The 14,978-nt window shown below is 43.7% G+C and overlaps 1 protein-coding gene across 1 annotated transcript; it reads left to right on the forward strand.

Annotated features, from left to right (window-relative positions):
* The first annotated feature begins 3,033 nt into the window (after window positions 1–3,033).
* Window positions 3,034–10,622, forward strand: LOC144479879 (fatty acid-binding protein, liver-like). Its single transcript, XM_078198946.1, has 4 exons — window positions 3,034–3,100; window positions 5,268–5,440; window positions 5,607–5,699; window positions 10,542–10,622. The coding sequence occupies exons 1-4, from the start codon at window positions 3,034–3,036 to the stop codon at window positions 10,620–10,622; spliced, it is 414 nt and encodes a 137-aa protein (XP_078055072.1).
* Window positions 10,623–14,978: the final 4,356 nt, after the last annotated feature.

The following is a 14,978-nucleotide window of genomic DNA, read 5'->3' on the forward strand; positions in this document are numbered from 1 at the left end:
GCTTTAAAAAAAAAATAGTCTTGGTCATCCATAGTAAATTGTTGCTCAGAGTTACATTAAGCTGAGCAGTATACTTTTTTTTAAAAATGGCTTAATCTATCCATTGCTATGACTTGTAATGTGTTTCTACATGTCTTTGGTGGGATAATTTTTAAGAAAAATCTTTCTTTAAACAAGCCTCCTTATGAAGCATAGCTTTATGCTGCCAGTGGCTATCAATTATTTAAATACTAACTTGTCAGTAAGGCTATAATGTTTTATTTGTGGAATATGGTTAGCCTAACATTGAAGGGGAAATGTATCTTGGATTGTTTTTGAGCTGAATGAAACTTCAGCCACTCTGATCAGAATATTGTTTTTGTTAAACTATGATTCAATCAAGGTAATGGTCTAACTCGATCTTGAATGTACTAGTATAATGAAGAGAAAATCCTTGATACTGCTTTGTCTTTTGGCAAAGAAGCTAGCAATTTAAATTTGTTGCAATTTTGACTTTCTAGGCTAGATGTGTTAAATACACAATTTGCTTACATGAATTGGGTAACTGCTAACTAAAGGACTGAAATGTGTAAAAACTATTGTCCAATAAAGTAAAGATTAAATTATGTTTCTACTGAAATTTTAAATGTGTCACTTTATAAACTGGAATTGGGTAAGTGGTGGTGAAACCACTTGCAACTACAGAAGGTCACCAAATCTTACAGTGCAGAAAAGGCCCTTTTGGCCTGTTAAGTCTGCACCAATATGAGGCCCTGACCTGCCTGCCTAATCCCACTTAGCCTCTACCCTTGAATATTATGGTGTGCCAAGTATTCACCCAGGTACTTAAAGGATATATCAAGATTGTTTTGATCTTCCAATGGTTGTGATTGGAAATGGGGTGGGTCTTTCTGCTCTTGAGCAGAGGGTATTGCCTGGGCTATTGAACTCCAATAACATTGCCAGCATCCGATCAGAGTCTTGATTTTCAACTTGTTGCTGGTTCATTCCTTCTGTACTAAGTTTGCTGACGACACCAAGGTAGGTGGTGTTGTGGATAGTTTGGAGGGATGTCAGAAGTTGCAGCGAGACATAGATAGAATGCAAGACTGGGCGGAGAAGTGGCAGATGGACTTCAACCCGGATAAGTGTGTAGTGATCCATTTTGGCAGATCCAATGGGATGAAGCAGCAGTATAATATGAAGGGTACCATTCTTAGCAGTGTAGAGGATCAGAAGGACCTTGGGGTCCGGGTCCATAGGACTCTTAAATCCTCCTCGCAGGTGGAGGATGCGGTCAAGAAGGCGTACGGCGTACTAGCCTTCATTAATCGAGGGATTGAGTTTAGGAGTCAGGAGATAATGCTGCAGCTTTATAGGACCCTGGTTAGACCCCACTTGGAGTACTGCGCGCAGTTCTGGTCACCTCATTACAGGAAAGATGTTGAAGCCATTGAAAGGGTGCAGAGGAGATTTACAAGGATGTTGCCTGGATTGGGGGGCATGCCTTATGAGGATAGGTTGAGGGAGCTTGGTCTCTTCTCCCTGGAGAGACGAAGGATGAGAGGTGACCTGATAGAGGTTTACAAGATGTTGAGAGGTCTGGATAGGGTAGACTCTCAGAGGCTATTTCCAAGGGCTGAAATGGTTGCTACGAGAGGACACAGGTTTAAGGTGCTGGGGGGTAGGTACAGAGGAGATGTCAGGGGTAAGTTTTTCACTCAGAGGGTGGTGGGTGAGTGGAATCGGCTGACGTCGGTGGTGGTGGAGGCAAACTCGTTGGGGTCTTTTAAGAGACTTCTGGATGAGTACATGGGATTGAGGGCTATAGATCGGCCTAGAGGTAGGGATATGATTGGTGCAACTTGTGGGCCGAAGGGCCTGTTTGTGTTGTGGCTTTCTATGTTCTAAATTGTAGTAGATTACTGGGACTGGTATAGGAGATGCTGGAAGAGTTCTGTTGGCAATGATTTACCCATGTGTTCATGCTGAGGATGCTATTTTGGAAATCTAAGGTCCCTTGGGGCTAGGCCAGCACCATCTTTAATTGACCTTGTGTAGGTACTGGTGAGCCACAGTCATGTTACTGTGTATGGTTAGTTTGCAGTGTAGGATGGTCCAGATGGTGGGTTTATGAATGTAACTTGAGATGAGTAGAACTCTCCTCGGGTGAGGCGGACAGTACCAGAGAACAATGTTAGATTCACTGTCCCTCTGCAGAGTGGGCCAGTTGCCTATCATTACTTGGTTCCTTTGTTGGGGGGCGCGGGGAACAAGCAGGGAGGAAGTAACTCACTTTTTAGGACTTTTGCATTGGATTTACATGAGCTTAAAATGGAGCTGGTTTGATAAAGTAATATATTTTTAGCAAAACAATTGAGCAGGCAATGGCAGAGGTGAACTTGTATACAAAAGGGCCTGAAAAAAACTGCATTTGCAGTAACTGCACCAATTGCAGGTAACCAAAGTGGTCAGAATAGGAGTAGCTGAGGTGTTGCTAGATTTTGAAACCCAAATGGTACAGAATGTGACTACCAAAAGGAATCCAAGTTGGATCTTGGCCTATATAACCAGTGGCTTAGTTTACCAGGCATTTGGGTGAGTGCTTGAAATGCCAGAGCATACAAGGCTGCTACAGACCCAACTGCTGGAAAGTGGGATTAGGATAGGTGCTTGATTGCTGGTGCAGGTATGGGCTGAAGGACCTCTTTGTGCCGAAAGACTCTAACCATTGAAGGTGCTGCATTCCTATGATAGTGAGTGCAAGAGCCCTGGGGAATAATTGATGCTATTTCAATAGTATCAAAAATAGAATGTGTAGAGGGAAGATGTGCAGACCATTTGGGCATAATGAGACGTGCACTCATTGGAAATGCATAAAAGGATTGGATTGGTATTAGATGAATTGTGGGGCTTTTGAAACAAACCTTTGGGCCTACCAGATAGAATATTTTAGTATTTCACCTAAAACCTGATTTTTGATATTTATTGCTGGCTCCAGGTAAAGGATCCAGCCAAGTACCCCCTACTCCTTGTGAATTTTGAACCATTATAATGGACTTCAGTGGACAATATCAACTCCAGAGTCAAGAAAATGTGGAACTATTTATGGAAGTTTTAGGTAAGCTGAAAATTAATTGTAGAATGCCAAAAGATTGGCTGGAGGAGCTTAACTTGTTTTCCCATGAGACTGGATTGAATGATTTTTGGAAATGTATTGCAACGCAAGTTCATTTATTAGTCACAAGTAGGCTTGCATTAACATGGCAATGACATTACTGTGGGAAAATCCCCCAGTTGCCACACTCTAGTGCCTGTTTGGGTACATGGAGAATTTGGCATGGCCAATGCCCACTAACTGGACTATGGGAGGAAACCCACAGACATGGGGAGAACATGCAGAGTCTGCATACAGTGACCCAAGCTGGGAATCTATCCCAGATCTCTGGTGCTGTGAGGCAGCAGTGATGACCACTGCCACCGTGCTGCCCCATATGTTGTTGGAATCTGGTCTGATGTGCTAATGCAACTCTTGTCTTTCTGCTTGGTCACTGTTTCTCAAAACAATGACGGATTCTGATTTCCCATGCAGCTCTTGGCTAAAGTTATCTATCCAATTAATGCTCTTTTTTTCCTTTTGAATTATAGAATCCCTACAGTGCAGAAGGAGGCCATTTGGCCCAATTCTGATTTTATCTTAAATGTATGCACTCCATTACTAACTCTCTGACCATGATAGTGAGCACCTACAACCATCTCATCTGCTCTGGTGCCTGGCATCATATTGGAAAACCTCAATGCAGTTATTCAGGACTAAATAGACAGTCATGAAATGAGTCCACAAATGAAGTAAAATGTAATTATTAGTCACATGTAAGGCTTAAACACTGCAATGAAGTTACTGTGACATGCCACAATCCAACACCTGTTCGGGTCAATGTACCTAACTTGCACATCTTTCAGAATGTGGGAGGAAACCAGAACACCCAAAGGAAACCCACATGGGGAAAATGTGCAAACTCCACTCAGACAGTGACCCAAGCTGGAAATCAAACCTGGGTCACTGGTGCTGAAGCAGTGCTGACCACTGTGCCAATAATAGGCCATTCATGGCATTCTGGCCAAAGCTCCATTTACTTAGTGGCAGAATCCCAGCTACAAACAAGGAAGGAGGTTTTTGGCACTAACCTACTTGAATGATTAATTTTTAATGCTCTTGTTTCCATATCCCTCATTAGCTTTACCTGTAACCAAACTCCACTCCCACAAACATGCTTTGTGTAAGTGCTTCTTGGCATTGCTCCTGAACAGCCTAGTTTAGGTTTTCACTTTCTGTACAGTGTACCTTAACGGGTAATAATTAAGGACCCCATGCACCCCAGACATTCTCTTCCACCTTCCTTTGGGGGGGAAAAAGATACAAAAGGTCACGTACCAACCGACACGAACAGCTTCTTCCTTGCTGCCGTCAGACTTTTGAATGGACCTACCTTGCATTAAGTAGATCTTTCTCTACACCCGAGCTATGACTGTAACACTACATTCTGCACTCTCTCCTTTCCTTCTCTATAAACGGTATACTGTCAATATAGTGTGCAAGAAACAATTTTCACTATGCTAATGCATGTGACAATAATAAATCAAATCTGGTGCCCATTAGAGTACACTGAGGGATGGCCAAATTCCAATTCATGGTCCCCACAGACTAGATGAAGCATTATATTCCATCTTGGGCTTGATTTGATACTTCATCTTGGACAAAAGAAGAGAACTTTGAAAAATTACATCAGGCAACACCTAGGTTTGACTTATTATCAAATTGAGTTGGTTGGTATGTGACCTCAGACTTTTGTATCTTTCCCGAAGGAAGAGAATGTGGGATCCTTAATTATGCTGGCTGCTTTTCTGAGACAGTGGGAGGTTGGTTTGCATGATGGATTGGGCTACATTCGCAACCTTTTGTGGTTCTTTGAGGTTAAACCTCATGGGCTAACCTGGGAGATTAATCTGTTGCATGACTGTGTTTTGCCCCTACCAGGTAAGTAACCAAAAGGCAACCTGCCTAATTGGCCAATGCAGTTTGGCCTTGTTGATTTGAACCACATAGAACAACGACTTGTTTTAGCCTTCCCTCCCTCTTGCCTTTGCACACAAATGCTTCTAGTTAAAACTTGTCTTCCACATACAAAACTTGCCATATTGTATTAATATATGCACAATTTTATTTGAGACATGAATCCATAACCGATCAGTATTTGCTACATGTGTGGCCCACCTTTCACTTGCAGGTGTTCCAGATGATATGATTGAGAAAATCAAAGGCCTTGAGAGAGTTACTAAAATAGTCCAAAATGGGGAAGACTTCATAGTTGCTATCCAAACTGGTGACCAAGTCCTTGTCAATAACTTTACCCTTGGACAAGAGACACATATGCACACTCCTGCAGGAGATAAGATAAAGGTATGTCTTGGAGGAAATGAGCTTGTGTAATCCAGTTAGTGTTTCTGATAAATGGCAAAAAATAATGACGACTGATATTTCACTTTAATCACTTGGTTTCCAAGGACGCGCAAGAAGAACACTTTGAATTTCAGTTTTCAATATCTGACTTTGATTTGTGTTATAGGCCATCATGAACCTGGAAGGAGAGAATAAACTAGTAGTTAAAGCAAAAGACTTTACTTCTGTTGCAGAATTTGATGGAGATCAGCTGATTAATGTAAGTTTTTAATAAACTCCTATTGGCAAATAAGTAACTGTCAGATTGGAGGCATGACTTCCTTTTTATAGGAAACTGCAACTGAATAACAATCCTCAATGAACCACTACAGCTATGCACCTATGGTGGAAGCTCCTTTTTTAAATTTTAGTCACATGTAGGCTTACATGAACACTGCAATGAATTTGCTGTGAAAATCCCCTGGTTGCCACACTCCTGCACCTGTTCAGGTACAGAGGGAGAATTTAGGATGGCCAATACACCTAACCAGCACATCTTATGGATTGTGGGAGGAAACTGGAGCACCCAAAGGAAATCCATGCCAACTCTGCACAGTAACCCAAGCTGGGAATCAAACTCGGGTCCCTGGCACTGAGGCAGCATATACCCCCCATGCTTTATTCCTGTGGGTATCATGACATGCCATTTGCCCTTGGACAGGTGGTGAGTTGCCTAAACATGGTGCTGTTGGGTAAAATTCCTAGACTTGGGTCCAAAATCAAGATACTCTTCCTGCTGCCCCTTGGTCATGAGTTTGGAAGGTTCTGCAGTTTCTCCCCATGTAAAATGAATGATCAAAAGTTAGCTTGTGACTGCTTTTAACAGGAGGGCTAGTGAGGAGGTAGCTCCAATATTGTTCAAACTAAAGTTGAATGAATAGTAATGGTAGAACCCCCTCAGTCCCAACAGGCACATGCTGTGCCCATGTGGGATCAGCTACTCTTCTGCTCAAGGTTTTGGAACCAGAGCAGAACCTGATGTTGCATCCATGAGTGCACATTTCCAAGGTAGTCAGGACATTGAGTGAGGAGAGTGATTTGTCCTGAGATGCTGATCCATTGATGCCTGTGATGCCAGAAGTCAAAGGGTGGGGGTTCTGACATCCAGATTGGAACTGTAAATAGAACAAAAAATTACAGCACAGGAATAGGCCCTCCGAGCCTGCATTGACCATACTGCCCAACTGAACTAAAACCCCTACTCTCCCAGGGACCATATCCCTCTATTCCCATCCTATTCATATATTTGTCCAGATGCCCCTTAAAAGTCACTCGTATCTGCTTCCACTACCTCCCCTGGCAGCAAGTTCCAGGCACCACCACCCTCTGTTTTTAAAAAAAAAACTTACCTCGTGCATCTCCTTTAAACCTATCCCCCCCCTAGTAATTGACTCTTCTACCCTGGGGGAAAAAGCTTCTGACTATCCACTCTGTCCATGCTGTTCAATCTTTGTAGACTTCTATCAGCTTGCCCCTCAACCTCATTCCAGTGAGAACAAACCAAGTTTCTCCAACCTCTCCTCATAGCTAATGCCCTCCATACCAGGCAACATCCTGGTAAATCTTTTCTGTAGCCTCTCCAAAGCCTCCACATCCTTCTGGTAGTGTGGTGACCAGAATTGAACACTTTTTTAAAAAATTCCTTGACAATCCCATTTTAATTTGATGTTTTTAAGTTTCCTTTGTACTTTGATTTCTGTTTGGGCTGTTCCCCCTCCTTTTGGGGAGCTGCCCCTTTTTACTTTGTCCTGACTTAATCGGAGTTTGTTTTTTTGGTTTGACCTAAAGAGGGCAACATGACTTGCCAATTTTTTAACTTGATGCCCTGGCTGATGAAGGCAAGCATGCCTTCTTGACTACCTTCTCCACCTGCATTGCCACTTTCAGTGACCTGTGTACCTGTCCCAGATCCCTCTACCTATCAATACTCTGAAGGGTTCTGCCATTTACTGTATATTTCCTATCTATTAGACCTTGCAAAATGCATTACCTCACATTTCATCTGGATTAAACTCCATCTGCCATCTCTGCCCAAGTCTCCAACCAATCTGTATCCTCTAGTCCCCATCACTATCTGCAAATCCACCAACCTGTCGTCCGCAAACTTGCTAATCAAACCAGTTACATTTTCCTCCATTTTTATATATATTACAAACAGCAAAAGTCCCAGCACTGATCCGAGGAACACCACTTGTCACAGCCCTCCATTAGAAACGCACCCTTCCACTGCTACCCTCTCTTTGACTGAGCCAGTTTTGTATCCACCTTGCCAGCTCACCTCTGATCCCATGCGACTTCACCTTCTGCACCAGTCTGCCATGAGGGACCTTGTCAAAGGCCTTACTGAAGTCCATGTAGACAACATCCACTGCCCTACCCTCATCAATCATCTTTGTCACTTCCTCAACTCAATCAAGTTAGTGAGACACAACCTCCCCTTCACAACCACGTTGCCTCTTGCGAATGCATCCACTTATTTCCAAGTGGGAGTGAATCCTCTCCAATAATTTCCCAACTGCTGACATGAGGCTCACCAGCCTGTAATTACCTGGATTATCCTTGCTACTCTTCTTAAACAAAGGAACAACATTGGCTATTCTCCAATCCTCTGGGATCTCCCCTGTACCTAGTGAGGGTACAAAGATTTCCAGATAACACATTATTTGCTAGAAGTACTGAACTAAGAGGATAATGCTGGACAGATTGTGCAGGAGGGAAGGAAGATCATAAGACATAGGAGCAGAATTAGGCCACTCAGCCCATCAAGTCCACTTTGCCATTCAACCATGGCTGATATTTTTCCCATCCCATTCTCCTGCTTTTTTCCCATAACCCCTGATCCCCTTATTAATCAAGAACCTATCTTCTCAGACACTCGACTTGGCCTCCACAGGCTTCTGCAGCAAAGAGTTCCACAAATTCCTCATCTGTTTTCAAGGATCATCCCTCTGCTTTTTCCTACTAGTGGAAACATCCCCTCCATCTTGCAGTTTCCTGTAAGTTTCAATACAATCCCCCCTCTTCCTTCTAAACTCCAATATGTATAGATCTAGGGTCCTCAACTGTTCCTCATGACAAGCTCTTCATTCCAGGGACCATTCTTGTGAATCTCCTCTGGACCCTTTCCAAGGCCAACACATCCATCCTTAAGATACAGGGTCCAAAACTGCTCACAATACTCCAACTGGGATCTGACCAGAGCTTTATACAGCCACAGAAGTACATCCCTGCTCTTGTATTCTAGCCCTCTTGACATGAATGCCAAGTGCATTTGCCTTCCTAACTGCTGACTGAACCTACATGTTAACCTTAAGAGAATCTTGAACAAGAACTCCCAAGTCTGTTTGCTTCTGATTTCCTAAGCATTTCCCCATTTGGAAAATAGTCTATGAAGTTTTTTGATTCCTGGGACAGGTGGGAAGCTGTACAAAATACACATTGGTTAGGGTAGAATGTTGTGGCAGTAAGGCTGAGCTAGCTTGGCATTGAAAGCAAACGCATTCCAAAGAGAAGACCGGTGCACACCAGTATGGGAGAGCAGCTAGAATAAATCACTGAATTCTTGTGCTTCAGAGGCCCCAGTCCATTGAGTCTGCACTGACACTTAACCTGCCGAATCCTGTTTGCCTGCAATTGATGCAGGCCCAAGTGCTCATCCAGGTAGTATATAAAAGGATGAGGCAACCCACCTCCACCACTCCCAGGCAGTGCATTCCAGACCATCCCTTTCCTTGTATCAACTTTTTTCTGCCCTTCATCTTGAACTTGTGTCCTCTTGTGACTGATCCTTCAACTAAGGGGGGCAGCTGCTCCCTGTCCATACCCTCATCTTGCACAAGCTTTCCTTGTATCTGGTATGCTTTGTTAACTTTAACTTATTAGTCACAAGGCTTGCATTAAGTTATTGTGAAATTCCACTAGTCACCACACTCCAGTGCCTGTTTGGGTCAATGCACCTAACCAGCACATCTTTCAGACTGGGAGGCACCCAAAGGAAACCCACACAGACATGGCGAGAAGATGCAAACTCCACACACTGAGCCAAGTCAGGAATTGAACCCAGGTCCCTGGTGCTGTGAGGCAGAAGTGCTAACTGTGCCACTCTGCCTATGTCTGTGTACAGAACGCAAAAAGCAATACTTTTCACTGTATACTAATCCACAACAATAATCAAATCAAGCTCATCCCTCTGTCTTCTCTGCTCCAATGAAAACAACCCAAGCCTATTCGACCTCTTAACTTGATGTTCCATCCCAGGCAACATCCTGGTGGATTTCCTTTGCAATTTAAGGATGGGCAATAAATTATACCCACATCTCATAAAAGTAGACATTTAAGATTGTACAGTTTACCTCTTCCTCAAAAAGCTTGAATTACTCAAGTGAGTCTGGAAGGTCCTGGCATTTGGGGAAGGCAGGTGATACAATAACGAAGTGTTGTCAAAGGGGAATCTCAGAATTTCATGTCCAAAGACCCCTGAAGGTAATAGGAGTCCAAGAAGGCTTACAAGATTTCTTGTCTCTGGTTTTTAAAGCTGGGAAGTGTTAGTAGAACCTGCACCTATTTTTAAAAAAAGTGCTGTACTAAGGGGGCAGAGATGCAAGGCATGGGAGAACTTTAACTGGGGAAAGATCAGATAGGCTGGGAAGATTTATTGAGGGACTTTGGTAGCAGATGGGGCCTAATCAGTTCACTTTTTTTAGGGTGGAAGGAAATCTGTCATCCTTTCCTGGTCTGGCCTAGGTGACGTCAGACCCACAATGGTTGACTATAGCCTAGCAAGCAACTCACTTCAAGGGAAATTAAAGATGGGCAACAAATGCTGCTCTTGCCAACATTACCCACATCCCATTGTGAAAAAAAAACCTACCCAATTCAAATGACGTGTGCAGAATGTTTCCACTACTTTATCCAGAGAATTGGTTTGTATTGATGTCTTGTTGCTTTCACCATATTTTCGCCATAAGGACTCCTATCCATACCCTAGGCCGCATGCCTGTGAATATATAGAGCACCAGTTCCACCACCACTTCAACAACTTGCTTGTTCTCTTCTCTTTCAGACGATCACTTTTGGAAATGTTGTTTACAGACAAATAAGCAAAAAAATTCAAGAGCCAGATGTTGAAGAAGATCGCCTGTAGTTTGTCTTTGTGAAAATAAAAACTTGTGCACGAATCTGTGACATGATTTGTCTCTCCAATTTTTGTGGGCTTTCACATGGTACATGACTACAACAAGGTTTGTTATACCAACTGCTCTTTGTATAACACTAAGGTTCAGAGTTATGTTTTTTAGTATCTTGGTACAGGCAGCTGAAGGCAGTGTCACCAATAGTGGAGCCCATTTAAAGATACAAAGATTTTTGTGGCTCAGGTTCTAGTAGAATTTCCCCAGAATCGGCAAAAGCTGACGTCGGGCAGGAAGTTTTTGAAGCTGCTAACAGCAGCAGCTTTTTCTGCCATATAGACAATGCTGGCAGAGCAAACTTGATTCCCTTGCCCTGGCAGCACCTTCACCTGCCCTCCCCTGGGAGGTCTGCTTGCCAGTGTGACATCAGACTGAAATGAATGGATTTTTGGCTGTGGTGGAGGAGAATTGGGCTAAAAGGCCTGATAATCAGATGTTACTGCTGCCCAACATTTGGTGCACTGCCCAGTCACTGACTGGACTGGGGGAGGCAACAATCATTTACATCAGCATGTTCGGTCAGAGTTCTCAAGATTTCACTCCTGTTGCTGCCCTGAATGGAAAATGTCTTGCTCAATTGCAGAGATTCATCACTCCACGTCTGGTTACTATGGAAAGTTTTTTTTAAAAGTTGAAACGATTTTCAGATTTACTTTGGCAAGCTCTCTGGTGCAAATACAGTTGGAGTTGTTGCCTTTTTTCCTTTGGAAGCAGCAAGTACAATGACATTCAGCTACTTGAGCCTGGAGCCCCCATCCATTCCATCCAGCTATCCTGGCTCCAGGCTTTTATTTACCAATATTATAGATGTTGGCTTTAATTTTAGTATAAAGTTCCATTCCCCACAAGAACTTAAGGTTTGTCCTTGTTGCTGCTCAAATAACAATGTGGAGATGCTGGCATTGTACTCGGGTTGGCACAGTAAGTCATCTCTCAACACCAGGTTAAAGTCCAAGTTTATTTGGAATCTCAAGCTTTGCCATGTTTGTGAAACCTCCACTCATCTGATGAAGCAGCAGCACTCCAAGCTCATGATTCTAAATAAACCTGTTGGGCTTTAACCTGGTGTTGAGACTTTTTACTGCAGCTCAAATAGGATCATGGTTTGTATTAGGAACTCCAGCTCCTCACACTCATTATTTGCACCATGCATCGGACTCGGCTGTCTAAGCTGTTGGCACTCAGACCAGTCAGCCCTGCAGTCGCCTGTCTTTTACTCTATTTCAACACTGCAAAAAGTTTAATTATTTGCCACATGTAAGGCTTGCAGTAACACTAATGAAATTCCTCTAGTTGCCACAGTCCAGTGCCTGTTCAAGTCAATGCACCTAACCAGCATGTCTTTTAGAATGTGGGGGGGAAAAAACTGAAGCACCCAGAGGAAACCCACACAGACATGGGGAGAACGTGTAAACTCCAGTGACCCAAGCCAGGAATTGAACCCTACTGCTGTGAAGCAGTAATGCATGCTGCTGTGCCATCATTTTTGCATGTGATGCATCTCCCTATAGTATTGAAGCTGCCTTGTCACAAAATGAATGCTTCCTTCAAGAAACCTAACTGATGTAGAAAAGGCGTGCTCACTAATCAAGAGAGCGGATGGTGCTCACTTTTGGATAAAGACATTCCACCAATAAGTTTGCTGATGGCATTTCACCAACTACTGATCATAAACCCCTGCTAGGCTTAATTAGAAAATATAAAGACATCCCTCCAATAGCATCTCCAAGGATGTAGTACTGGGCTTTCTTGATGGCTGCTTATGAATACACTTTCCAGCACAGACCGGGGACACATGCAAATACCTTGAGCCACCTCCCACGACTGGAAAAGATGCTGCCCATCTCTCACCCACCAGTGCCACAAGAAGTTATCCTTACTTTGAATTTCTTTGTAACTTTATTAGTGCTGGTACAACAGATCAAATATTGGACTCTGAAGGATCCAATGGTTTTTTGTGGCTGTTATTATGATAGAGTGTCTAAACAACTAAAGCCTTTTAAAACAAGGATGAATTATTTCTGTGGGGAAACAAAGACATAGAAATTAGGAGCAGCATTTTGCCCTTTGAACCTGTTTCCCCATTCATTATGATCATGGCTGATCATTCAACACAATGGCCTGGTCCCTCTTTCCACCCCAACGCACCCCCTTATCCTTTGGTCCCCTTTGCCCCCAAGAAACATAGGAATAAAAGCCCTTCGAGCCTGCTCCACCATTCGTTATCATCATGGCTGATCATCAAAATCAATGCCCTGATCCCACCTTCTCTCCATATCCCTTGATCCCTTTAGCCCCAAGAGCTATATCTAACTCCTTGAAAACATACAACATTTTGGCCTCAGCTACTTGCTGTAGTAGTGAATTCCACACATTCACCACCCTCTGGGTGAAGAAAAGATCTTGTCAACTCATTCATAAGTGGTCTACACTATATCCTCAGACTGTGATCCCTAATTCTGGATTTCCCCAACATCAGGAATATCCTTCCTGCATCTATCCTGCCTAGCCCTGTTAGAATTCTATATGAGATCCCCCTCGTTCTTCGAAACTGCAGTGAATATAATCCTAACCGACTCAATCTCTCCTCATACATTAGTCCTGGCACAATGGTTAGCACTACTGCCTCACAACGCCAGGGACCCATGTTCAATTCCGGCCATGGGTGACTGTGTGGAGTTTGCACGTTCTCCCCATGTTTGCGTGGGTTTCTTTTGTGTGGTCTGGTTTCCTCCCACAGTAAGAAGTCTCACAACAGCAGGTTAAAGTCCAACAGGTTTATTTGGTAGCACAAGCCACAAGCTTTCGGAACGCTGCTCCTTCATCACATGAGTGGGTATTCTGTTCACAGACAGGGCATATAAAGACACAAACTCAATTTACAAAATAATGTTGGCCGATTGGATAGGTAACTGGCTGTCTGATCGAAGACAGAGGGTGGTGGTGGATGGAAAATTTTCGGATTGGAGGCAGGTTGCTAACGGAGTGCCGCAGGGATCAGTGCTTGGTCCTCTGCTCTTTGTGATTTTTATTAATGACTTAGAGGAGGGGGCTGAAGGGTGGATCAGTAAATTTGCTGATGACACCAAGATTGGTGGAGTAGTGGATGAGGTGGAGGGCTGTTGTAGGCTGCAAAGAGACATAGATAGGATGCAAAGCTGGGCTGAAAAATGGCAAATGGAGTTTAACCCTGATAAATGTGAGGTGATTCATTTTGGTAGGACTAATTTAAATGTGGATTACAGGGTCAAAGGTAGGGTTCTGAAGACTGTGGAGGAACAGAGAGATCTTGGGGTTCATATCCACAGATCTCTAAAGGTTGCCACTCAAGTGGATAGAGCTGTGAAGAAGGCCTATAGTGTGTTAGCTTTTATTAACAGGGGGTTGGCGTTAAAGAGCCGTGGGGTTATGCTGCAACTGTACAGGACCTTGGTGAGACCACATTTGGAGTATTGTGTGCAGTTCTGGTCACCTCACTATAGGAAGGATGTGGAAGCGCTGGAAAGAGTGCAGAGGAGATTTACCAGGATGCTGCCTGGTTTGGAGGGTAGGTCTTATGAGGAAAGGTTGAGGGAGCTAGGGCTGTTCTCTCTGGAGCGGAGGAGGCTGAGGGGAGACTTAATAGAGGTTTATAAAATGATGAAGGGGATAGATAGAGTGAACGTTCAAAGACTATTTCCTCGGGTGGATGGAGCTATTACAAGGGGGCATAACTATAGGGTTCGTGGTGGGAGATACAGGAAGGATATCAGAGGTACGTTCTTTACTCAGAGAGTGGTTGGGGTGTGGAATGGACTGCCTGCAGTGATAGTGGAGTCAGACACTTTAGGAACATTTAAGCGGTTATTGGATAGGCACATGGAGCACACCAGGATGATAGGGAGTGGGATAGCTTGATCTTGGTTTCAGATAAAGCTCGGCACACCATCGTGGGCCGAAGGGCCTGTTCTGTGCTGTACTGTTCTTTGTTCTATGTTCTATGTTAATGGTTGGAATGCGAGTCTTTACAGGTAGTCAAGTCTTAAAGGTACAGACAATGTGAGTGGAAAGAGGGTTAAGTGCAGGTTAAAGAGATGTGTATTGTCTCCAGCCGGGACAGTTAGTGCGATTTTGCAAGCCCGGGCAAGTCGTGGGGGTTACAGATAGTGTGACATGAACCCAAGATCCCCGGGTTGAGGCCGTCCTCATGTGTGCGGAACTTGGCTATCAGTCTCTGCTCAGCGATTCTGCATTGTTGTGTGTCATGAAGGCCGCCTTGGAGAACGCTTACCTAACGATCAGAGGCTGAATGCCCGTGACTGCTGACGTGT

The sequence above is a fragment of the Mustelus asterias genome, chromosome 1 (genome assembly GCF_964213995.1).
Source record: "Mustelus asterias chromosome 1, sMusAst1.hap1.1, whole genome shotgun sequence".
NCBI classification, from domain to species: Eukaryota; Metazoa; Chordata; class Chondrichthyes; order Carcharhiniformes; family Triakidae; genus Mustelus; species Mustelus asterias.

Coding starts and splice junctions, on each gene's coding strand:
- LOC144479879 (XM_078198946.1), top strand. CDS start 3,034: ATGGACTTCAGTGGACAATATCAACTCCAGAGTCAAGAAAATGTGGAA. Junction 5,441..5,606: donor CTGCAGGAGATAAGATAAAG/GTATGTCTTGGA, acceptor TTTGTGTTATAG/GCCATCATGAACCTGGAAGG. Junction 5,700..10,541: donor ATGGAGATCAGCTGATTAAT/GTAAGTTTTTAA, acceptor CTTCTCTTTCAG/ACGATCACTTTTGGAAATGT.